Consider the following 27,550-nt stretch of genomic DNA (forward strand, 5'->3'; position numbering starts at 1 on the left):
TTGCGTGAACTTCATAGAGTCCACTTACACAAAGCAAGGTGCTATAGCTTACTACACACCTAGGCTATACAGTATAATCTTATGGACCACATTTACTCAGTCCATAATTGACTAAAACATCGTTTATGTAGCGCACGACTGTGTAGCTGAAAGCAGCCATAGACGATAGCATAAATAATACTGTCATGAATGGCTATAGCTATTTTCCAATACAACTTTATATACAAAAAAAACAGGGGGTGGTGGGCCAGCTTTGGCCCCTGGGTGTAGTTTGCCAAGCCCAGAACTTTGGTAACATTTGCCGACATGAATAAAGCTCTAGCATATTCAGCTCTTTTATAGCAGACCTGAGTGAATGCTCTACTTGCAAACATATGGGTGATGTGCATGTTGTAAAAAAAAAGAAGAAAAAAAGTTCAGGAACTAAGAATTTGTCAATAAACTTGAAAGTGACATGAAAAAGAAAGGCTCTGTAGACAGAAATGTCTTTAGAGTTGAAAGGGGCAATTCATTAGCTGATTAGAGCTTGACTGGTTTGAGAATAGCCGACTCTCTTTTTGTAATTTTCTGTTCATCAATCTTGAGAAGCTTTTGACCTGTGCGTTGGAAGAGAGATTCCCAAGCTCACAGCTGACTAAACCTGATGTCTTCCCAAATGTAAATGAATAAATTGGTATTCCAATATAAACAAAGATATCCTGTGATTCTGATTAGTTCAGTAAATCCCCAGTAGCCTAATTAATTCTGGATGAAGTGTTAAATTTGTTTCTGGATTTACATAGCTGAGACCCAGTTGTCAGACACTGTGAAGAGCTGCCAAAATGAACAGCCAGTGTCCAACTCGCCAACTTTCACATCTATTTGCTGTAACATATTAGAGAATCTCTGGCTGAAAAACTTCATAGTGAAGGCAAATGCTCTGGAAACCAGTTTCAGTTTTATTAGTAATAGCAGCATGGTATGGCAAGTAGCAATCTCTTTTATCTGAATTGTTTTAATTAGGCAAATAATACTAAAGTCTTTTCAGCTTGAAATGCTCAAATTATATTACACTGAATGCAGGGAACAGTTCATTCACTGTTCCCTTTCTCAAAGTGATCGTAATGTTACTGTGTGAGTGACAGTAATCTTAAAAATAGTGAAAATTTTTCAATTTATTAAAGAAAGAGCAAATAATGTGTCATTTGATTGACTCCAACATTAACATCCTGGAGTTTCCTAGAGATAAGGTGAAGGAATAAGTTGAAGGCTTACATTCTTTCCTTTTTTTCTCTAATAGCTTTTTAACACACCACTGAGCACACTGTTAACATACAGGAAATGGGTATTGATTAGCTGATTGCTTTACCCTGACTGACAAATGAGGCTACACAGCAAGCTCTTCATGTAAGACTCTCTCCTTCTTAGGTCTACCCGATTTCTCTTCCTTGTTTACTACATCAAATTCCATTTATAAGTGATCATACTAAAACCGTTTAAAAATTATTAAAGATAGTAAGTGAATTCAGTATTTTATGTGTTCAGTAATTCAGGCATTTAGAGTATAATATAACATTTTTTCAAATCATATATGGTATTTATACCAACAAATCATGCAGGAAAAAGACACTTGATTATTTCATCATTTCATTGATATTTTTCATGTTTTTTGTAAGTAGAAGAGTAATTATCACTATATTCCATAGTCTTATTTTTTCGAATACTCATATGTAAGTACAACCTCAAGGACACTTACTTTTTGGGTAAGAGTACAATCAAAGTAGAGCACAAGCACCACTATGAATTATGAGCCTGGTTGTTTCTTCTCGTGTTTACATGGTATCTATAAAAGTAAAAGCAATAACGATTTTAAAGAAGGCACCTTTCTCAAAGTGATCGTAATGTTTCATTCCTAAACATGCTGAGATGGTGCCTATCTTAACCTGCAAATGCTTCAGTAGCTCTTTACTGTGAATAACAACTGCAGCATATTCAGAATTTACTAAAGGCCATTTAGAGTATATCACTGTAATAAGTATTTTAAAATATCATATCTTATTTTCACAATACTGTTCAAAGGGACCATCTTCATTTTAAAGATGGAAAAATTAAGAGTCAGAGTTTAAATAACTTGTCAAAATGCTACCAAATAGTGTGCATTAGAAATCAAACTGAGGCAGACATCAAAATCATGTCTCAGATGTCGGTTTTATTGATAATATAGTTCATGCTTCTGTCCTTCGTGCTAGTCAGACTTCATTGTAAGTAGCATGTGTCTTTTTAAGAGGATTGCTTTACAAGACATTCAAAGAAAATATTTTTTTTCTCCTCTGACCAATTATGATCAACAACCTCGACTCCTTCTGTCTGCGTTAGCCATCCTTGGTGTGTTGGGGAAAGTTCCTAACCGATCACTAGATGGCTGCTGAAGCTTCAATATATCCTTTAACATAATAGCATCAGAAATAGAAAAAAAAAAACAACCAGGATCACAACAGCATTTACTCTATAGTGTAGTTTTGAAGTGTAAATGAAGTAAATACTTATAACAATGCCTGAAAAGTAGTAAGTGCTGAGGAAATCTGACAATTCTTCTTCTTTACTCTAGTCCTACAAAGAGAAACTCACTTGTAAAGAAATGTTAAACTTATCAGAATATACCTTGAACTATCAATGCCTTATTATTCCAGCCTATATACCTAGAATGTTAAAATCATCTACTTGTATGCACATTTGAAGCTTTCCAAATCAGATACTTAAAATTAACTCGACTACTTTGTGTGGCTACCTAATTCTCTCAGTTGGATTCAATTTTTGTTAGGTCAAATGCCAACTGGAAACTATTCTTCATAAAAAAACGATTATTTTCCAGTTACTAATGCCATACATATCACTGAATGAATAGACATCTTCTTCACATATTCCAGTTTAAAATTCAAGTGTATATAATGTATTTGAAAGAAAGAAGTTAAATAAAACTGAGCAGGAAAGTTGAATGGTAATTGTATCATATTCATAAGACCGCAGAAGGAATATCAAAGTCATAAATAAAAAAGAAAAAAAAAGAAAATGAGACTCACTATTGTTAACATGTAAAACTGCTTCAAGTATTATCAAAATACAGCCATGTCTATAATATTGTATTGCCATTATTACAGAGTTATAAAGAGAATAAAAAATTAAATTCTAATTTTGCACAAAACCTTTGCTTCACTATTTTACAGAATATCTTTTATAGACGTCTTTTTATATATTTTCCCATAACTTGTAAATCCCAGCAATAACACAGGAAGAAATGACCTTTTTGTTCTGACAGCTAAATACTTTTATTTATGCTTATGATGCTAAGTTTCTCAGGTCTTTCAGAACTGGTGGCAGAAATAATTCCATTCTCACCCTTATCCTTGAAATTTTTCTCTCTACCAGCTCCTTTTCTTTGGGATATATTCAGAATTCCTTTACCCTATTCCTTAGCAGATTCTTCTCTCTCCATTTAGGTCTTTCCCCCCAAAATATATTAAAGATAGCTTGAAAATTTATGCATAGCTACCACACTGTTTCTTTACAGCACCCAAACACTGCTTTCTCTGTGTCATACTCTAGGCTTCTGAAAAGCTTAGGGATAACTTGGTTCTTAGAGACATGTGCTAGGAGGTCAAGTTTGTCTAGAGTAGGTGTCATTCTTATAATAGGAGTCATAAGCATTATAAGGGCAATAAGATTATATGAGACTAGTATTTAAATAAATGAAATAGTCAACATAAGTCTGAACTTAGAAAGTTGTAAAGGTATAGGTATTTAGAGGGACAGAATTCTGTTTACGATAAATTATGTTCTTATGATTTTGAAATAATTGATTTTCAATCAAAGTTACTAAAATTATCTTCTTTTTAACTGATATATCACAAATATTCATAATATTTTGTTCCCATTCTGTTCTATTTTTTAAAAATATATCTTTATTGATTTCAGAGAGAGGAAAGGAAAAGGAGAGAGAGAGACAGAAACATCAGTGATGAGAGAGTCATTGATCGGCTGCCTAGCCCACACAACCTAGGCATGCGCCCTGACTGGGAATCGAACCCTGATCGCCTGGATCCTAGATCAATGCTCAACCACTGAGCCAGGCCCAGACAGGCCCATCCTGTTCTATTTTAAAGTCACATACTATTTTTACCCAAGTTCCTGTTACTATTTTTATTACCCATTTGCTATTGGAACAAATACTTTGTTACTGCTTACCTGCTGTGGTTGAAGTTGTGCTCAAATGTACTTGTCTCTTTGGCTTCAGATTCTGCCAGAGGAGACTTACAATTTTTTATTCCTTTAAAGTAAGCTCTTAATATTCTTCTAAGCCAAGTTGTGAAAATGAGAAAGGGATCTACAGGGAGAAGTCATTCTTAAGTAATCAAAAGAAAAAAGCTGGTCTGGAAATGGCATTAATAGTCTTCATTCATAACATGAGATCAGAGGAAACACCATAGCTTCAGCTATTTCCTTGAATACTTGAGAGGACCTCAGATAGGAGGTAAAATTTACATATCAGAAGTAGTACTGAAGTATTTTTTAAAACCTCAGTATTATCTGTTATTCCTAGTCTATATGTTTTTACCTTTTGTTACAGCATCAGATTACTTTTGATATGGTACCACACGTGATTTTAATTAAATACCTTTCAAACATGCATTATCATTGAAGCTGAAGGGGTAGGGAGGGGTACTAAAATGACTGATGTTATTTGTTGCAAAGCAGTTGTCTCTACATAACCAGCATAAGAAGTTTGTGGTAGAATGCTATAGAATAAAATATGCCATCATTAATGCATATTTATAAAATATTGATTATCCATAATTGGTAAAATATTATTTTCAAATTTTTTTCTTTGAAACTCAGATTTCTAAACAAACAACTTCAATCACCCACATATACACAAACACTCAGAGACAACCAATAGCTTTTAAAGTCAGTTTTAAATTCACTTATAGATTGATTCATAGTAATTGTTTCAGATTATTAATGCATTTCTAGACATAAACATTTATCTATAAAACATAATTATATATGTTCTATAAGTCTTTTGTTCACTATTAAAGCATTCTTGGTAAAATGTAGAACTTAAGAATAATAATGTTTAACATTTGTGATTTTGTGAGATGAAATCTTTACTTGTTCTTAACTAGTAAAGATAAGTATGACAGACTAGTAAAGATGAGCATGTCAATTATATAGGTAAAATAAATCTCACTACCAAATTATTTAAGGAAAAGACCACTTGATTTTGATAAGTAACAAGTGATCATGATTGAATTTGTGTATGTAGTTGTATATAATATATTAGGGAAGAGGTGAAAAGTAGCATGAAATATGAAGGAGAAATTCTAAATAGTTTCAAAATGCATATCATAATTTAATAACATATTACTGAGATAGTCTTAAAATCATTTTAAAATCTAATCTCAAAATTAAAGAAAAAGCTTTTCTGTGCATGTTAATATTCCCTGGGTGGATAGTAATTCTTATTTCTAATTATGCATTCCCTCAAAAAATTACATTTCAGAAAGATGTCCCATATAATGTTATGCCAAATCTCAGCATTTATTCTAACATGTTCACATTATTTAATTAGTATTATAATGTGTAACTACCAAAAGCACAACCAGTTCAAATGACCTGGGACCTAATACCAGATGCAGGAGTTTAGTGCAGAGATTCCAAGGCGACTTAATAGCAATCATATTTCTAAATGTCAGAATAGCCAGTGCCAGCATGCTGTTTTTAGAACCAGATGTCCCATTATTGCTTACATAATCTTATTAGGAACCTGAAGCTGAAGTTTAGGAATGTTATTGGAAAATTATTAATGTCTTATGTGATACTCTACATAATGTTATTACTTTTATAATGCCTTCTCTTCCCATAGATTATAATATTAAAGACAAAATAAAGAAACACTGTGTCTGCTAATTTAAAATTACCCCATGCCAAATTGGTCAAATATAGTTCTCTTAGTGATTTTAGGTAAATAAAAATATATATAACAGAATGAGTATTAAAGAAAAGCAGATTGAAAATATTTCTTATTTTCTTATTATTCAGGAAATACTGAAATAAAATTTGAATACAGATCAATGTTATTAGGAAGCATTAAACTGTCAATACAAATGACTGAGCAAGCTGCTTGTTACCATTTCATTTTGCAGTGATGTAATAACCAAAAAAATAAACTTGGGCTGAGTATGTCTTCTAGAATTTTACAGTTTCAAAAGCATGACTACTCACTTCCTTGACAACATAAAACAATGATAATTTAAATAACCTTGGCTTTTAGATTAAGAGACTAGATTTTATATAACCAAATATAAAAGTCAGTCTCTATCTGTTTTTCATCAAATAATGTTGTGGCAGCCAGTCATCCTGTTACTATAAGTAGGGAGTACTGGGGAGTCACCCTCATTGGTGAAGATAACTAAGGGAGAGGCTCTTACACTAAGCATACCAAAGGCTGGAAAGATAAATAGATAGGGCCCAAACCTGCCAAAAGCTAGCAGAGTGATTAGACAGAAAAAGAAAATCCTCCCCTTCCTATTCCTATAAGAACTTTGGGCTTGAGCAGGAAGGCTAGATAGTCTTTGGGACTGGAGGCCACCATTCTCCCAGGTGTTGGCACCTGAATAAACCTCTTTCCTTTTGCACCAGATCCTATCTTACAAGTTTGGTTTTCACTGCCACAGGCAGTGGAACGCACTTTGTTGGGTTTTAATCCATGACAATGGAGATCACAACATTAATATGTGCATGTGGGGGATTATCCTTGCTTTCTGATACAAAGATAAGTGCCATTTTTAACTTGTGATAGTACCAACAAATTAAAGAACTATTCATTGAATACTTTATAAATATTTTATAAAATTTATTTTGTTAGTGTTTCTCTTCCTCTTTAAAAGTAAGGCAGGATTCAGAAACAAAAAAAGAAGGTAGAATGATATGTGGTGGGAATGTGGTGGGTGTGGTTTGTGGAGGGTACAACAATAATCACACCTGATCATAATTAGTACAAATTATAAGCCACCACTTATTACACTCAACCCCCCATTAAAAAATGTAATCAACCACAACAGAGGAACAAAGGACAATTATTGTGCCTACAACCAATCATGGAAATTTCATTTAGAATAGTGATTTATGATATTTCTAACCTGGCTAAGATTGAGGAAATTCAAAATGCAAGACTCAGTCATGGCTTTGGAAGTTAGAGTGTGAATGTTAGCTAAAAACCAAAGGGGAGTTTTCACCTGGATAAAAACTGGTAGGATTATCTGAGTTATCTCTTAGGATAATGGATGACAGAGTTTTTAATTCCCAAATTTGGTAAGTATTGTCTGAAAACCGAAAAGGAAAACCAGATCCAGATTACAAATTATATTTTTTGCTTCAGCATAATTATTAGAAAAACTTATTCAATGGTACGTTAAAAATATGATATTTAACTTTAAAATTTAAAAATTAGAATGTCACTGTATGCACCAACACTATCTGATAAAGGCAGCTGATGCTGACAGAATTTCACTTAATTGCTGTTTGGTTGGTGAAGTTTAGTTTTTCTTCCTTCAACTTTGCAAATAAATCTGATTCCTTTAGAGTCAATTTATGTTTCCCAGCATAATGATGTATTTTATCTATTCAGCTATGCTAGTGTTCTCTGAAGCCAGCCAGCAATGATCTCACCTCACCTACAATATAAATCTATCAGTGAATAAACAACATCATTTTTATTTCGATGCCGATGACACACTACATGTCGATCTGGCAGTTAAATAATTTATTTCTCTTTTGGGTGCAACCGTCAGACCTATTATAACTCTACTTCTGATATTCATTTCATGTTTAATAGTGCTTGCCTCATGAGGATGCTTGTCAATCAATTAAATTGAAATGTCATTCCGACCTTTCATTGGAAACAATTTACTCTTTTTTTCATTTCATCACAAATTTTTTCCATTTTATTTAAATTATAAGCCTTAATTATTAGTATTTAAAAACTTTATAGAAAACTGTGTCTGCATCAACATTACTGACATTTTATCTTTGCAGAGGTTATTCAGCTGAGTCTGTCTGAAGATCAGAAACTAAGCATTACAACAGCAACCGTGGGACAAAGTGCTGTTCTGAGCTGTGCCATTCAGGGAGCTCTGCGACCTCCCATCATCTGGAAAAGGAACAATATTATTCTAAATAATTTAGATTTGGAAGACATCAATGTGAGTACATATATAGACATTGCTTTATAATTTGTATATTTCATGTGACATACTCTAGACTTTGTGAAGTCTAAGAAGCTTAATGGATATTGGATGTAGAGTAGAAGAGAATTATTGGCACATTGTCATATCCGTTCTACTGACCAGGTGGTGCACTGCAGATGATTTGAAATGATCTAAATCTCTTATATAGGTGCAGTAAGCAGGTTATGGAGCACTGTGATGGGTATGAAATTACATCAATTTAAACCACGAAGGTCTTACTTTCAGAACTTCTCTACCAGTAATTAATTGCTGTTATGGTTGAGCCACATCCTATGATCTGTGAAGTGTTAAAGTGGATAAACAGCAGTTTTTTGCTTCAAATACTTTATAATATATCAGAAACAATAACTATTAATCAAGTAAAAGAGTTACTTTTCTAGAATGAGGGAATGTGTTTCTCCATTCTGGCTCACTCCTAGAAATTTATAATGGAAACCCAATTCCATAGGATACAGCTCCAAAGGTGAGACAAAAGCAGAACAAACTTCAGGCTATTCTGTTTTTTTCCATGGTATCTGCTGAAAGTGAGCATCAAAAAATGAATATCATCCTAGACATTGAAAAGAAGTAGATATTTTATGTTATGGGATGTCTATGGAAGTGAGGTGGGGCAAGCCTTTGCCTTAGTGATTTGGGGGTTTTATGATCTCTTTGCATATACATTTTAATTATTTTTTATTATCACTCAAGAAAGCCATCCCCTGTCCCCTTATTCTTTGCTGCTTTATAAAGAACTGCTAACAAGGCCCAAGAAAGTCTCTCCTATTGGTTACACCTTACTAATTAATATTCCTGTTTAATGTCTTCAAATGATGCAAAAACAGAGAGCTTCTGAAATTTTTTTTAATAAAATTTTTCTAAATTTGCTTATGTCTTGGTTCTTTCCATGGAGAATAATGTATAATTCTCTAAGCTATCAAGAACATTATAGTATAGAAAGCTATAATCTCAGGAGCATCCAAGATTCTTTGAGTGGTACTACCCTAGACAAAATCTACTTGGGTTTGTTTTGTGCCTTGTTATGTCTACATTTTATCTTTTATTTTATATCTCTATCTTTACTATCAACCTTTCCACTATTCTCTTCCAGAAGCTCATGTATTCTAGGATTCTGTGGTTTGAAAAATCACAAAATAAAGTCATTTGAATTGTTTCAAAAGTAAGGAAGAGTATGCTATATGTGATGTTCTGTGAGCAACTTGCAAAAGTGGACCTATTCTTGTGATGAATTTTAAAAATTAATTTGCTTGCTTTCTAATTCTTTATTCTGTTCTAGAAACTTCAGATTTCTGGAAAAAATGATTATAGGAAAGTTAGGTCTTTAAAATATATATAAATAATACTTATGTTCTACAATTAATAAATTGATTTTTATTGGATAAAGTTATTTTGGATACATTTCATAGAGTAAAATTTTGAGAATTTTAAAACTACTTCCAATATTTTAAATTTTAAATTTTATTTCAAACTATATTTAGCTAAATTGAACAAATATTCATAATCTGTAGTGTACACATAACTACCAGCCTTTCAAATAAAACTGCAGAGAATATCCAAAGATATCTTTGAAAGAAGATATTTATTTCATTTCCCAGTATATCCCTGGTGTTTTCTGTTAAGTGCTATGACATCAACTGTCAAATTATCTTAATACATTTAATGCATTTACTAATATAGATACAATGTGAACTAACAGTTAGAAAATATTACTTAATTGTGTTTTGCTTTATATTTACCCCTGCTTAAATAAGGCCTTCACCATGTAGGTAACACTAGTCATAACAGCTCTGAGGTGGTCAGTGTTCAGCTTCAAGGGTGTCCTGAAGTAGGCCAGTCTCAATATGCTACTTGTGCGTGTTTCCTGGCTTCTTACTTCCCAAGACGCTCCTGGATACTCTATGAGTTTCTTTATATCTTTATTAAATTTCTTGTCTGCTTTAAACCAGCTAGAATGGGTTCTATATTTTGACACTAAAAACGGATCTAATTAATTGTGGGGATCTATTATGTTAAGCAAATCCTTAATTATATCTCCTGAAACTGTATTTTTTGTTGTTAGATATGGATTTCTGATGCATTGAAAGATCAAGATGATTTTACTGTAGTAAATTACATTCTCACTTTGTTTATAAGCAAAGAAGACTTTTGAAAAATTCAGATATGAATCAGTTTTTATACGCTTTTATTATTGTATCTATTTCTACAAAAGTGGGTTTAATCCCCATTAAATTATGTAAAGTTAAAATTATAAGTGCCTTTCACATCTAAGGGAATCAGTGACAATTTACAATAGACTTTCTGATTCTTTAACATACATAAGATAGAATTTAGTATATATTTACCTAGTCAATACATAAATACCTTCTGATTGCAAAAGATTAAAATACTATAGATTTTTTTTTTTTAAATAGCATAACTACTCCTCATTTTTTATATTCACCAATACCCATTCTTATGTGTGGAGGAAGAGTCCACTCATGAATTGCAAACACAATTTTATTTACTTAATAGAATGTATGTATATTAGTACTAATTATCTCACTACTTCATTATCTCATTAGCCCTAAAAACAACTCCATGAAGCAGAGTCTTATCCTTTATTTTCACTGTAGGGATTTATGCTAAGAGAGTTGAGCCCAAGGTTGTTGAGCTAATAAGTGGTGCAGTTGAGATGTCTGCAGAACCTGATTGACCCTAGGTCATAAACTTAGTCTCTGTGAGATTTTTGTAGATTTATGTTGCTCTTTGGATATTATATTCCAATTAATTTTGTTCCCTATATATTACAAACAGATTTACTATTCTCTACTATTATGTGTGGGACTGAGTGATATTCAATTGATGTTTGAAGCTTTTCATTTTGCCTGTCTTCTCTTTTGTACCAAATGAATAAAAGGACGTCACTGGACTATTAGAATATGACACAGTGGTTTGCAGAAAGGGCTGGGGTTACAGGCTGTCTGGATTTCAATTAATATTCAGTCTCTTGGGAGTGATGTGCCCTCAAGCAAGTTATTTAACTTCCCTATGCCCCAGATTCCTAATCATAAATTGGAGATAAGAATAGAATAAACTCATTTTTGTGTGTGAGAACTAATGGGAGAAGCCTTTTTCAAACTGGTTACATTCTATGAGGCCCTTTGTCACTGTTCAGATGAACTAGGTTATTTATTTTCCCTTCTCTCCTCCTCTCCTTTCTCTTCCTTCTCTGTGCCTCTTTCTTCTCTTCCTCCTAATATATGTTTCAAGGAGCAAAGATATACTCAGTCTTCCTAAAACAATAGAAATTCAGTCTTAGAGTATACATAGCAATAAGGAAGTTTGGACACTCACAAGAAATGCCACAACCAAATTTTATCCAATTTGAGCCACTAAAACTGGAAGACACTTTTCTACTCATTCCAGCTTTAGGAATCATGCTAATTTATCTCCCTGTTAGCAACCTGGTATTAATCCCTGATCTAAATATAATTACTTTCAATAGGCTACTGTACATTTCTGAAAAAGATAATTGGCTTATTTTGATCATCCTGTTTTGGGAAGAAGTTGGCACATAAGCTACAATTCTGGTGTTATTGTGACCGAGCCTAAGTCCACATCCTGGTCTGATGCAGGCAAGAACCTATGAGGTTTAGAACATGACTTTCCTATTGGCCTTACTTCTTTCCAGCTGGTTCCTAGCTTCCAAGTCCCCTGTGTTAGGGAAGCTGAGTTAAGCAAGGCAAGGTAAGTGTAGAGACAAAGATATAGAGCTGAGAGAAATCATTAGAAAATAGAATTGGCTGACAGGACTGGCAGTCAAGGGTGAAGGGATGAGAGGAAATAAAATACAGCCCTATTTTAGATGTGCTCACTTTACCAAGAACATTTTCAGTAAGGCTTTGGATAGCAGAGGTTTTGTTTCTTTTGTTTCTGAGAGAAATTAGGTCTAAAAATCCAGGCCATTACTGTTGTATCTTATTTATAATATCTGTAGTTTTTCATCATCCATTCAGTTATATTTTAATCTAGTCTTTATTCAACACTGAAATCAAATGATGTCATACCAACCTAGATTTCAATTGCAGTTGTATAACTTATTAGCTATGTAACACAATAAATTGATTGAAGCAATTTAAACTTCAGCCTCTCTATCTATAAAAGGAGGGGTTATCATAATATCCAATGATACATACCAAGTGTTCAATAAATTATGTTCTTTCTTTTATCATTATCAGTGGCTCGATTCAATATGGCATTGCCAATCAAGTTGCATAACAAATGTAAAGCCCCATGAAAATATGATTTCTTTGAAGAATAACCTGATGTAATATATATTATTATGATTTTCAACAACTGTACAGGTAAACTTGGTGGATAAAATACAGAACTCTCAGGTGATTTTGCATTTCAGATATATAATGAATAATTTTTTACTGTAGGTATGTACCAAATGTTGCACAGGATATACTTATACAAAAATTATCCTTGTCTATCTGAAATTCAACTTTAATTAAGTGTCATATTTTATTTGCGAAGTCAGGCACTCTACATGAAACTCAAATTGGCTTGAATACTGCATCGAGCCACTTCCCTGCAGATGATACCATGGCATATATCACTGAGATGAACAACTCGCTCGACATGTTTACGTGATTTTATTCCATTCCTTTGCAGATTCTTATTGCTTCTCATTCTTAGTATTTGGTCTGTGATTTGTTTTCTACATCTATCTAACCTGTGTTAGCAGTTGTGTCCAGCACTGAGTAGAAGGGACTGAAAAAAAAATAGTGACCTAAATCTACAGGAGTTTTATTTTTCCATAAAATATACTTTCCACAGCAGCTGGAACTCAAACTCCCACCTTCTTTCTGGCATTCCAAGAGCATGGCTTTCATCTTCAAGGTCATCTCAGGGTTCAACAGGGCTGTTGGAGCTCCAGCCACCAGTCTGTATTCCATCAATCTATAATCCAGGTTCATGGCAGTACAAAGCAGGTGCAAGATAAATGGTACCTATTCCTGGAAATCCCATAACTGTTTATGGGTCACTGATGAGCAATAACTGCAATAACTATACTAGGGAAGCTGATAAATACAGTCAGCGTAGGCACACTGCTCAGCCTTCTGTTACAAAGGAGGAACCGGAGAGCAATCTCTACTTCTCTATCAAAGGCCATCCAAGAGGATATAAAGTGTTCTACTTTATAATTTTTTTGGCTTTTCTGCATTGTTCAATATGATTACCCATCTGAATTCAAATCTGAGCAACTCTGCATACCATTTTTGTTTCTTCGGTACTTATGTCAGCCTTCAATTTATTTCTTTGATTGCTTTGTTTTGTTTTTTATAAGGTTTTCCTTAACTATTCTTTTTTTTTTTCTTGCATACAGTCTGATGAGTTTTCCTTTGATTGTTCTTAAGATAGTTCTATCCCTGCATTTTTTTGAAGTAATTCCCACTATGTATAGTTGAATTCCACTTAAATCAAAGCATTCTGTTGATTAAAAAAATACACTCATGGACAATAAAACAATTGAAATGATTGTTTTAACTCAAATCAGAATCCCATTGTAGGTTTGGCAGTTTGCTAGGTATATTAAAGTGCTAGATTTTCTAGTACAAATCTGGCAAACCCAACTCTGGCAGATAACATTCAAAGCATAATAAAAATTTTCTTATTTTTCTGGTTTTTTAAAGCTATTAAATACTTAACAAAGAATATTACATCTTGCCCTGACCTGGTGGGTCAGTTGGTTGGAGTGTTGCCCCATAAACCAAAAAGTTGTAGGTTTGATTCCCCGTAAGGGCACATAAATAGGTTCAGGGTTTGATCCCCAGTCAGGGAACATATGGGAGGCAACCGATTGATGTTTCTCTCTCACATTTATATTTCTCTCTCTCTCTCTTCCTCTACTCTAAAATAAAATCAATAAAAGCATATCCACAGGTGAGGATTAAAAAAAAAAATTACATCTTATTCTGAAAAAAGTGTTTCACAATATGTACCATACTTACAACTTAAAAGTAAAGTCTCCAAGTCATATTTAGTTCCCAGAGACTGAAAAGAATGATTTTAAGAGTAGAAAAATTTGTCTCTGTTACTCAATTTTCACCTTTAGAGCAGTGTGAAAATACAAATTTTCCTCTTGAAATTTCAAGTTCCCATATATGCAAAAGGGGCATTTTTACCCTTTAGCCTATTTATTGGTAGCAGGACCTGAATTATTTATCACCAATAAAAATAATTTAATTAGCAAGATTTAATTTTAACTTTTTAGAAACCTGTAGTGTTGTTTTTTAGTATGAAATATCTTAGAGCATACCATTGGAACTAGTTATTTAAAGGAAAGCTATTGACTTTTCTTCTCTAGACAATAAAATATGCATTTATTTTCCCCCCTCAACTAAAAATTTTGTAATATTTAATGTTTGTAATATAATACATCATTTGCCATGTAATCTTTTTCACTTATTCATTTTCAATATAAGCCTGAGGACATTGTGGCTCTTAAAATCCACGTAGAATCAGAGAATATTTATGAGTCAAAATCTTCCAAGCCAAATAAAGCAGGGAGCATTGGCATGGCTGTGGAAGTTGAATTTCTTTCACAAACATAAAGTATGCAACAAACATTCATTTTCCATATAAATATATATTGAACAGTTTCAATACTAATTGTTAAGTTGGTGAAGTTGCACGTAATCATAAGGATTGTCAAACTGTGCTGCTATAAAATGAATATTATTCCTAAATTGCTTTTTTTCTGCATGTAATACAGCACTGCATATTACAATTCACTTCTCAAAAAAGTCTTAAAATCAGTAATTTAAAAAACGTTTAGAAATGTCTTTCGCCATATTCTTTTGGAACTCATCCTAGCAAATAGCAATATGTAAAACAAAATGCCCATATGTGAGTGAGGGAAAGATATATTTGTATCTCAGTGTGTTGAGTACCTGGTAATTTAATTTTTAATTTTTGGTTTATTTTTCAAAATTATGAAAGATCTCATTGTTTAAGTTTCTGAGGACTATTTATATGAAAACATGACTTCACTCTGACATTATTTTTTTGTTTTTCAGTAAGAACTTTGGCTAAATAACTATACAGGTTCTTAAGTTGATGAAGCATGTTCTTCCATCTTTTTCATTATTATGTCTCTGCTCCCATGGTGTTAAACTACTTTGTTTAACCTGATACATTCCAAGTTATACTTTTACTTGAAACTCCTCTTCTCAACTATCTTTTTTTTTTTCATCTGAATGTGCACAATTGAAAGTAATATCCTTTTCCCAAAACCCACAACTTTTGCAGTGTTTCCTATTCCATGTAAAAATAGCCAGAAAACTGAGTTCTGCTATAATTCTTTCTCAATTTTTTCTCAAATCTAGTCTGGCACAAAACTTGTGAATTTAACTTATGTATTTATCTTAAATCCATTCTGTCACCCTATTTCTACTATGACTGCCTTAGTTTAAGTTCTTGTCATTTCTCACCTTCAAACTTTATCCTTGCCTACTGAGACAGGCCCTTCACTTTAAACCTGCTCTTCTGTTCCATTGATCTATATGCCTGTTTTCATGCCAGTACCATCCTGTTTTGATTACTGTGGCCTTGTAGTATAGTTTGATATCAGGTATTGTGATACCTCAAACTTTGTTCTTCTTTCTCAAGATTGCTGAGGCTATTTGGGGTCCTTTGTGGTTCCATATAAATATTTGGAGTATTTGTTCTAGTTCAGTAAAATATGCCACTGGTATTTTGAACAGGAATTGTGTTGAATCTATAGATTGCTTTGAGTAGTATGGACATTTTAATGATGCTGATTCCTCCTCTCCATGAACATGGTATATGCTTCCACTTACTTGTATCTTCCTCAATTTCTTTTTACAGTACCTTATAATTTTCCAAGTACAAGCCTTTTACCTCCTTGGTTAAATTTATTTCTAAATACATTATTATTATTATTATTATTATTGCTTGTTGTTGTTGCTATTGTAAATGGGATTGTTTTCTTAGTTTCTCTTTCTGGTAGTTATTGGTGTATAATAATGCCACCCACTTCTGAATATTAGTTATGCATCCTGCTACTTTACTGAATTCATCTGTCAGTCCCAGTAGTCTTTTTGGTGGAGTCAATAGAGTTTTCTATATAGAGTATCATGTCATCTGCAAGTAATGACAGTTTTACTTCTTTCCAATTTGAATAAATTTTATTTCTTCTTCTTGTCTGCTTGCTGTGACTAGAACTTCCACTACTATTCTGAATAGAGTGGTGAAAGCCAACATCCCTGTGTTGTTCCTGATCTTAATGGAAACACTTAGTTTTTGCCTATTTAATATGATGTTGGCTGTGGATTTGTCATATATGGCCTTTATTATGTTGAAGCATGTTGCCTTTATTCCCTCTTTGCTGAGAGTTTTTATCATAAATGGGTGCTGAATTTTATCAAATGTTTTTTTCTTCACCTGGAGTTTCCTCAAAAAAATAAAAATGAAACTGCTTTATGACCCAAAGCTTCATTTCTGGGGATTTATCTGAAGAAACCCAAAACACTGATTTGAAATAATATATGCACCTCTTTGTTCATTGCACTGTTATTTACAATAGCCAAGATTTGTAAGCAGCCCAAGTGCCCATCAGTAGATGAGTGAATTAAAAACTGTTTTACATTTACACAATGGAATACTATTCAGCTGTAAAAAGAGAAGGAAATCTTACCTTTTGAAACAGCATGGATGGACCTAGAGCATATTATGCTAAGTGAAATAGCCAGTCAGGAAGAGGCACATACCTTATGATTCCACTTATATGTAGAACCCTATGAACAAAATAAACAAACACAATTAAAACAGACTTATAGATACAGACAACAGACTGACAGTTCTTGGGGTGGGGATTGAGGGCTGGGTGAAATAGGTGAAAGAATTAAGCAAAAAAAAAAAATCTTATAGACACAAACAGTATGGTGATTACCAGAGAGAAGTGGGGTGTGGACCGGTAGAAGAAAATAAAGGAGGAGTAAATGGTGACAGAAGGAGGCTAGACTATGGGTAGTGAACGCACAATACAATATAGAGATGATATATTATAGAACTGTACATTTGAAACCTATTTAATTAACTAATGTAACCCAGTAAATTCAATAAAAATGTATATTAAAAAATAAATAAACCTGCACTTCCTATTACAGCTAGGCAGATCTTCATAAATTTACTTCTGGCCATTTCACTTTCCTCATTAAAGCCTTTTAATGGCTTCTTGTAGCTTTCAGTGGGGGGAAAAAAGATTAAACATTTTTGGCTTGGTCTAGAAAGTCTGTTTCTCTATTAAATCTTCCCAATATTCACACATATTCACTCTTTACTGCAGCCTCTCCAAAGTGCTGGCTATCTTCTGTGTTATGTTACCATTCATGAACACATTCTGGCCTCTATGGAAAAACCTTCCTTTGTCCCATTCATCTACCGCAATATATTGCATCCTTTAAGAACAGACAAATCCTTCTTATGCCTAAATTTGACTTTCTTAAGTTCTTTGTTCAGTAATTATAGTATTTGTTGCCTCATAGTAAAACTATGAATCTTGTTGTCCTTCTATGGACTAGAAACTTTTAGCACAAGGATGTGCTTGTTCAACTTTGTGTTCAACTTTGCTCGTTCAACTTTGTGTTATGATGTTAGCACTGTACTGACACATAGAAGATAATTTTTAAATGCACAAGTAATGAAGTAGTGATATTTCTTATATTCTCAATTACGCATTACCATAGTCCCATGGTATTTGCTTAGGCCCATGGCCCCCAGGGGATGCCTGAAACCACTGATAGTACCAAACTTTATATATACTATGTTTTATCCTATACATGCATACCTACGATAAAGTTAAATTTATAAATTAGGTCTAGTTAGAGATTAACAATGAAAACTAATAATAAAATAGAACAATTATAATATACTGACTTAGAGTTATGTGAATGTGGTCTCTCTCCCACAATATCTTGTTGCACTCTACTCACCTTTTCACCTAAAGGAAGCGCTTTACAGCTTCTCTTTGGCATATCTACATTTCCAGAATCACCACTCTTGCATTTTGGAGCTATTACGAAATAAAATAAATGTTACTTGAATACTGGTGCTGCTGTACAGTGACAGTCAATCTGATAACCCAGACAGCTACTAAGTGATTAAAGGGTTAGTAGCATACACAGCGTGAATACACTGGGCAAAGAAATGATTCACACCCAGGCCAGGACGAAGTGGAAGACATGCGATTTCATCACGCTACTCAGATGGCATGCAATTTAAAACTTACCAATATTTTTTTCTTGAATTTTCCATTTAATATTTTAAGACAGCTGTTGATCGCAGGTAACTGAAACTGCAGAAACTAAAACCACAGATAAGGGGGGACTACAGTATTTGAAGGGGGTTTATTTGAAGACCTTTTTCTATTTAAAACCTTACTAGGGATTTTATTTACTTACTGTAGCCACATGCAGGATTATAAATCAACTGATGTTTATTGGCAATCAATCATTTAAGCCTAGTACAACTCAACCATTTCCAGATTCAATTTCTTTAATAACATTTCTCATTAAGCATATTGATTTTTTACTACAGCTTCAATTTAATCTCCTATTATATGCAATAAGGGGATGGCAAGCAAAACATGAAGGGAAACACAATTTTGGTCATTGTTTAATCTTCGTGCATTCAACAAATATTGATTAAACTGCTACCCTTTTTCAGGCACTCAGCTAAAGTCTGAGGATATACTTATAAGAAAGACATCATTTCAGTCTTCAAAATCTCATAGGTTAGAGGAATCAAAAAGAAAACAAGTGCATTATATTTAATAATACAATATGGAACTGTTTCATAAATGTGTATGTTTGTATATTTTGTATACAAACATATGAAGAACAGAAAAGGGGAACCCATTTTAAATTTTCAGAGTTATAGAAGACTTTAAGAAATATACTAGTCTTGGAGTTTAGATGATAGCTAGATGAAGGAGTGATAAATAGGTATTCTTGGCAAAGGCACTGAAATAGCATGGTGCATTCAGTGAAGTGAAGGTCCCTGGTCTGCCTAAGAATAAGCAAAGACCATAGATTAATAAAGGGCCTCAATATACAGGGTGGGGCAAAAGTAGGTTTACAGTTGTGAGTACTCGAAACAGTTTATTCCTGTATTACTGTTTATTAATTATTGTATTATTTTTCGTATGAACAACTGTAAACCTACTTATGTCCCACTCTGTGTTATATAAAACTAGGTTTTTACATTTGGTTATAGAACTATACATTTACATTTATAGCATTAACAGTGATAACATTGGATGAATACTTAATAATTATCAATCATTTTAATTTGTCACTTAAAAAACATTTTAACATGTATTTCTCAACACAAGACCTATATAAACCAACACACACATGCACAAGATGATGCTTAAGTTGATTTTTAACTGCATAATTTCAATAATAATTTTCGGTTTCCCTGTAGTTTCTTTTTCTCCAGTCACTTTGGCTCGTATATGCAGATAGAACTATAATTTAAACAAATAAGACATCTATAAAATTTCAAGCAACTTTTCAGTTTCAAAGCAAAGGAGAATAGCAAGCACCATTCGAAGGACATATAGCTTATGCCAATTGATCTTACAAACACCCTAAAATACATATAATTCCTTTCACAGTAGACTTTCTATTGCCCTCTAATTATAGTTAATATTATTCCTAACCTTTTAAAATATTTTTTATTATTTTTTAATTTTTTAAAATCAAATTTAATGCAAAAAATTTATGATGAACACAATTTCAAAATTTTAAATAAAGGCAGGGTAGGTAACAGTGCCATGGGTTGCTGAGCCATGTTGGAGCCTGAGCAAAGGAAAAATGGGTAGTACTGACCTTTCTGGGGTTTTTTATCTTTATTGTTGAAACTATTACAGATGTCCCCTTTTTTCCCCATTGACCCCTTCTACTGGGTGTGGGGTAGAAGGGGGCCTTCCTAACCTTTTAAATAATGTGCAGCTTGTGAGAAGTATATCCATCCACTACAAAATTTATTTTTTAAATACTAAGGGGAAAATTATAGTGGAATAATTGCTTCCAAATACCAACAATTATAAGGTATAAAATAAAAGTCTTACATAATGAGAGGCATAATAAATGGAAAATTTTTAATATAGAAAGACAACCAATCACTGTAACAGAAATTAACTCTTATTTTCCTTATCTTTCTCCTTTTGTTCAAAGAGCAAATTATAGTTTGCTCTAAAATAAACAGTATTATAGATATTTTTGATCTGTAACAATAGCTATATAAGCTATCAACATTATACTCCTGAGTACTCAGTATTTTAGAGTGAGACATTTAAGAAGGCTTTGAAAGTTGATTAACCAGAGAGAAAGAAGTTGTAAAATATCCAATTTTGTTGTTCCTTCAAGGATTTGTTATATTATTTCTGTTCAGTTAACAAGGTTTTGGCAGAGGTAGGAGACCTCTCATATATTTTCTTCCTAACAGTATTTACTATTAAAATTAGACAGGGGAATAAAAACACTTTTAATAAAGAACACTATTTTTGCTCACTCAAGGAACTTGATGCAGAGGTGTGTGAAATCAAAGTTATATTAGTGAAGCATGCTAATGTATTAGTTATATTAGCAGTTATATTAATTAGCAATTGCTTATAAATTACTTTTTCTTCTTGAAAATTAGTTATATTTATGATATTGTAGATAACTCTAGTAAACATTCTCAGATTTATATAACCTAGTTGCTAGCGTATTTATATTGACCTTATTAAGATTCATAAAATCTTTTTTCAATGAGGAAAATGCATTTTGATTTTATAACTTTTGCCTAAAAATAATAAACCAGCAATTGTTCAGAGGGAAAAAATTAATCTCTCTCTTATTTTATCAATTTCTATTCCATGATGACATATTTAAGCCTAATAATTTAACTTGCATGTGCTTCTTGAACAACTTATTAATGAGTATTTACAAAGAGTCAACAAATATGTATGAGTTTATAGCAGGAGGGATATTTTATAATCCATGATTATAAAGTTTGTAGATGTAAGACTTATTTTAATTTATGGGAAGAAAAATTGGGTCATCCAAAATAAAAGCAATTGTCATTGGATTGTCACTGTGTGTATCAAGTGAACAGGGACAACTTATTTTTTAAAGAGAAATAAACTGAGATAAACATGGTTGCAATGATATATTGGTTCATTTTCTGGGTTAGGTAATTAGGGGGCCATTTGCTGGCTAATGCTTTAGAGTTAATTGCTTGACATAGTGAATCAATGACCTTACAAAGATAGGTAACAGTGACATATCTTTTAAAGTGATATTGGAGTAGGGTCTGACTTCCCACTGGGTCCCAGACTTTGTGATAATGCATGTTAACATGTACATATGTTGTCCAAAAAAGATGCAAATGATTTCTGTTCTATAGAAAAGATAACTCTAATATAATTGTTTCATTGCCATGTAGGACATTAACCATTTTGCTTAGCAAACTTATTTCAGCACGCCTTCCCTAAGTTACGTAAATCTCTGCCCTTCAAATGGACTTTGAAGTAGCTTTGCCATCTTTCTGGTTTCTTTATTAAGAAGCTAAATTAATATTTGTCTTAGGCTCATTTTACATTTCTATGAGAATTGTTAGCTCTTTTTTTTTAATTAAATAATTAATTTGTTTATTTTGTTCAAAATATTACAGATATCCCTTTTTCTCCCCATTGACCCATAGCTGTTTTAACTCTTTTAAAATTGCACTTCAGAAATGTTTTAAGCTCCATACACCTATGGTTCCTACACATTCTAACATTATATTTTGGTAAGATGAACTTTTTACTTCCTGTAATTTAACTGAATAGAAGACTCAGGTATTATTTGGTGATAAAATTTGACATTAGGAACAGGTTTTTTGTGGAGTAGCGGTGGAAGGACCTTAAATGTTTCTAGTGTTTTAAGACATTTAGGGACCTTAACATAATTCCTGGCCTAACAGAGGTATGCATACATGAAACACCTCAGTCATTGCTCTGTCATTTCCTAGGAAACTGGATGCTAGCAAAGCATTAAGTCCCTGTAAATCATAACCTTATTTGTGATAAAAATTGAAGACATCGCAGCAACTTGCCATACAGATCTGTGAAAAAAATTACATTAAATGCAATATATATTGCCCTGGTGGGTATTGCTCAGCAGTTAGGGTGTTGGCCCGTGGACTGAAGGTTCCCGGGGTCGATTCCAGCCAAGGGCCCGTACCTCTGTTGCAAGCTCCCCCTGGGCGGGAGCCAACCAATCTATGTGTCTCTCTTACATCCATGTTTCTCTCTCTGAAGAAAGCAATGGAAAAAATATCCTCAGTTGAGGATTAAAAAATAAAAAATAAATGCAATATATGTCTTTATACTAACATCACATATATACTAAAATATTAATAAGATTTAGTTTTCTTTCCCTCACAGGAATATTTACTCTATTCTTCTGACCTCATTTAAACCCCCTTGTTCATTTTCTCACAGGACTTTGACCTATTATATCTAAATATAGGACTGAAAAACCAACTTTTAAATAAATTTTTAAAGTATCTAAAACTCCAATAAATATTTTATAAGAATATTTAATATTTACCTTCTCACTGAAAAATAAAAATAATGGATAAGAATATGTTCTTTATAGCTCAGACTCTTAATATTACATAAAGTATGTTCCCTGGATGTAAATTCATAAACTCTACAAGCTACAATCTGTAAAATAGTCAAAGGTATATAATTATTTTAACAGGAAGGTATATGTGGTCATGTAATTTACTTTAAAAAAAAAGTGTTATTAGCCTTTAAAGGACATAAATTCTCAGGACTTTGGAAACAAAGTATACACTGATGTCTAAACATACCATTGCCACCATGTTTACTGGAATCTTTTTTCTTCTTAAAAAAAAAAAGTTACCTCGGTGCAGTGCAGTGTCAACCAGTTTAAAAAAGGGTAGTGTTTGTTGCAGGTGGAATTGACCTTACCACACGCAGATCACCAGCTATAAACTCACTGTGTTTCTGTTGGAGGTCACTTTAGAGGAGAAGCAGTTGAACTAAATAAATCAAGACTTAACGGAAATGCTTTCCCTGAGTTCTCACTTAAGTAATGTGCTGACATTTCATACACAGTTTGCTTTAATTACCAAACTGACTTAGGTACAAATTTGAAGTTGTACTTGGAAAATGAATAATGAAAATATGCTTAACATGTTTAATTTGTTAATAGAGTTGTCAAGTCCAAATGTTGTGGTTATTACGTAGGCTCAATGAAGCTATGTGTCACTTTAAATAATAGTTATATTGTTACATAAATATAAAAACATAGCATTAGGTGCCGAACTAATGCTACAGGTAACCTGAATTATTGACAGAAGAAGCAATTATGAATTAGTGAACTCAAAAAATGATTGGGGAAGTTCAAATTTTGGCCTCGAAGAATAAAAAGTAAGAGAATAATTGTAAAGGAATTGTAGAAACTTTCATTGTAGGGACATTTTTATGAAGCTTGAAATAGATAATATTCAAGAGGCACAGAATCAGTGAACCCACTGCCACAGTGGCTCTTACTATATGATTAGTGGGGAATGAAATTGTTGTAAATCTAAATCAGTACTGAAAAATGCCTGAGTGGATCTGATCAATTATTAACTTGGCCTGTAAGGAATTTATTTGCTTAATTTTTGCTCATTTGTTTGTTATTGAGCAAAAATGTGTTACAGAAATGATGGGAATAGATGGTGCTATTTTGTGTCAGATCCCTATTAAGAGAACAGGTAGATAGCAAGTGAGGGTCTGCTTCTCTCACAAGTGAATATATAGCAATGTTCTGTCACAGATGATGGGGAAAAGCAGGCACAAAATGGGACTTGAAAATTTGGGTCCAAGTAACTCAAAGAATAATAGGGCTTTTGGTAAAAATGGAAGAATTAAATGATTTGGTTTCTTATTGGAATTATATGGTTTATACATAAATATGTTGGCTTTGAAGTTTTTGAATGACATCTTATAGAAAATATGCATAGTTTGAAGACACAAGATTTATTATTTATATTTATAAAAATTTATATACAAAGTGTGAAATGATTCATATATTCAGTAACTGTTATTTACTGTTTTGGAGATCCTTCAAGTTTCCAGTTGTGCTTCTGGTTTTGAGATTGCCATTACTAAATGTCAGTTTTATCCTGGGAAATCCACTTATAGCATCTCTCATACTTATGACGAGAAAGGTATTGCTATCCCCCTTTTGGCAACGTGAAAGGCTCAGAGAACTTCTGTGCATCTATGCATAACCCAAGGACACGGACAAAGGCGTGGTGAGGGACTGCAGAGGGGGTGGGGCAGGGTGGAAGGGGTCAGTGGGGAGAAAAAGGGACATCTGTAATATTTTGAACAATAAACAAAGAAACAAACAAAACCTTTGCCAAAAAATAAATAAATAAAATAAAAATAAATTAGTTAATAAAAAAAGAAAAAGTCTCAAAGAAGGTAGATTACTTCAAGGGCTCAGCTGAGCCGGGGGGAGCTGAGCTGCCGTGTCATAGCAGCTGATTCACGCCACAAGCCAAAAGGAAAGTAATATACAAGCTTTTAGCCACTTAGTGCAAAAATATAAACAAGAAGCTACATTAGAGAAAGTGCTGACTGTCCCATTTTTCCATTTTCTCCCATGAAATGTCGCCAGTCAAGGGTCAGGTAAATCGGCACAGATGTGGTGAATCACAAGCCATCTCACTGCCAAGAGGGACTGAACAAAAGGATCCTGCACTTTTACGGACGTGCAGGGAGAAAGGAAGGGAAGCGTGAGGGCCAGGGTGGCAAAGTTCTAAATACTGAGTCAAAGTGGAAAAATGTCTTCTCATTTTCTCCCACCCCTTTTCCCCAAAGGAAAGCCTCTGCCGTAGGTTCCTCATGAAGACGCCTCCTCGCGGAGGTGCATGGGCTAGTAATACAGGTAGCACAGGAACATAGCCGGCCAAGGGATCCTGAGGCCCGTCTGCTCCTTCCTCCCTTCAGAGGTGGCTATGCATGGGCTCTGCACCAAGCCTGCTGTGGGGAGACAGCTTTTCCTGTGTGGCCTGCCAGTTAAACCTTTCTAACGGCCTATGGTCAGGCCTGAGAGATCACACATAGTTTTTTGTGTGCCAGAAACCTTAATAATTTGGGCACAAATTCATTCAAACAAAACACTTATACTTGTATGGCCTGAAAAAATCAGGTATTTTTTAATGCAAGATACTGCCCTCATTAAAATCATTTTTTGTAAGTTACTTATAACTTTATTGATTTTCCTATAATCTCTTGTAACTTTACTATTCCTAACTAATAAAATGTATGTTTGGAAATGTTTGTTGTAACTTGGTGATAGGGCCAAAGGCCACTTAAAAAATGATTGAGAGAGAAACTATCTGTGCTGGGACTTATGCTAGACAGCCTTAGTGTTTGGCAGCCCAGATGTGTCATAAAAGTCACTGATCTCCAGAAATAAAACAAACTTAGATTTAACTAATGTTTTATTTACATAATTTCTTTCTACTTTGTCTAACACACATCTTAGCTCCTTCACTAAATTCCAAACTCTTTGCTCACTGGCAGTATTTCTTAACTCATATTTGGTAACCAGATAATAAGGAAGAAAATTATCTGCATAGGAAGTTCCCAATTACTATTTTTACATTGGATAGGCTAAGCAATCAATTAAAGAGAGCTCTGTTGTTTCGAGACCAGCGACTTTTTGGTGCACCCAGGCAGCAGATCACGTGGCTGTCCATTAGTAGTCTGGATCTGGGCACTTAGAAATGAGTAAGTAACAGATTGTGATTGAGGGCTTAATATTGGCAAGGCCAACCTTCTAGGAAGTCAAAAGGAATAAATTACTAATTAGAAGTAGAGGCTTCAGATCGAGATGCATTATAAAATTCAAACTTAAATTTCATTGGGATTTAATGTTACACTTAATGGACTAACGTGATTTCAAATGTCCTTCTTTTGGCATCTCTCTGCGCATTAAAAGTAATCTGGCTGTCATTCATCTTTGGTTAATCTGAGGAAGTACAATAATTACACTCTGATATGTTTTATATATTAATTTTTCTTTAGACATAATTTTAAGCATGGGACTTTCATTTGTATGTTTTCTTTAAGCAGCTTTTATCATTATGGTTATATTTCTGCTTTTAGACTTTAAGAAGACCTGTAGACTTATCAGGACCCATTGATATTTTAAATTCAGTTTTTTGTTGTTTTGTTACAATTTTTCTTAACTAAAATATTCTCCATAACTCAAAATTTAGAAATTATTGATTTTAAAATCAAATTTGTAAAATAAAATAAATAGGGGAATTAACATTTCTTAAGCACCTATCATGTGGCTGATACAGCGCTAGTGCATTGTATTAAATTGGCCTGTTCAATCATGATAAAAATGTTGTAAGAAAACATGCTTTTCTCCCATTTATGTATGATAAACTGAGGCTGATGTTGATTGAACCAAAATCATACAAAGGGAGCTAGAAAGAAGTGCAGCCAGAATTAAAAGCCAAATTTGTTGACTCCAGAGTCAAACTATTTAGTCTGTGAAGGAATGTTTGCATTCAGAGAGTAAAGGGAGGATACATGGTGATGGAAGAAGACTTGACTTGGAGTGGTGAACACACAATACAATATAAAGATGGTGTATTATAGAATTGTACACCTGAAACCTATATAATTTTATTAACCAATGTCACCCCAGTAAATTCAATAAATAAATAAAAAATATATTTTCTGTATTATATTTGAATTAAAAATGAGTGATTTGGCATAAGTTGCCATCATAATATCATTTCAAAGACTATATGTGTATGATACTATCAATATAAATTCAAACTTTTCTTAATAATAATCTGTATTTCAGATGTCAAATGACATACATTTTTATGCATAGAATAGAAATGCTGTGATTTTAGTTAATTCCATTTTAATAATTCAGAAAAATATTTCATAATACCCACATGAGAAAACATCTGGTTGTACACTACTCATGCTTTAAACATTATACTAATAGATATAAAAATATGATGAATTAGCAAAAATTAATTCCATATAATTAACCATTAAGGTTTTTGAGCTTCTGTGTTTTGCACAAAAGGTACCTGATGAAAATACATTTCCTAAAATTATTGGAAATACTAGTATTAAAAGCTGTAAACATGGAAAACAGTTAATTTATTAAGAC

General features: G+C 33.1%; 1 protein-coding gene across 1 annotated transcript in view; it reads left to right on the plus strand.

Moving 5' to 3' along the window:
• Positions 1-27,550, plus strand: part of FSTL5 (follistatin like 5) — a 491,494-nt gene that overhangs the window by 305,476 nt on the left and 158,468 nt on the right. The window contains exon 7 of the mRNA XM_016200335.2: positions 8,071-8,237. Within this exon, the coding sequence (XP_016055821.2) occupies positions 8,071-8,237 (167 nt within the window). The remainder of the gene's footprint in view (positions 1-8,070; positions 8,238-27,550) is intronic.

The sequence above is a fragment of the Miniopterus natalensis genome, chromosome 4 (genome assembly GCF_054644295.1).
Source record: "Miniopterus natalensis isolate mMinNat1 chromosome 4, mMinNat1.hap1, whole genome shotgun sequence".
NCBI lineage: Eukaryota > Metazoa > Chordata > Mammalia > Chiroptera > Miniopteridae > Miniopterus > Miniopterus natalensis.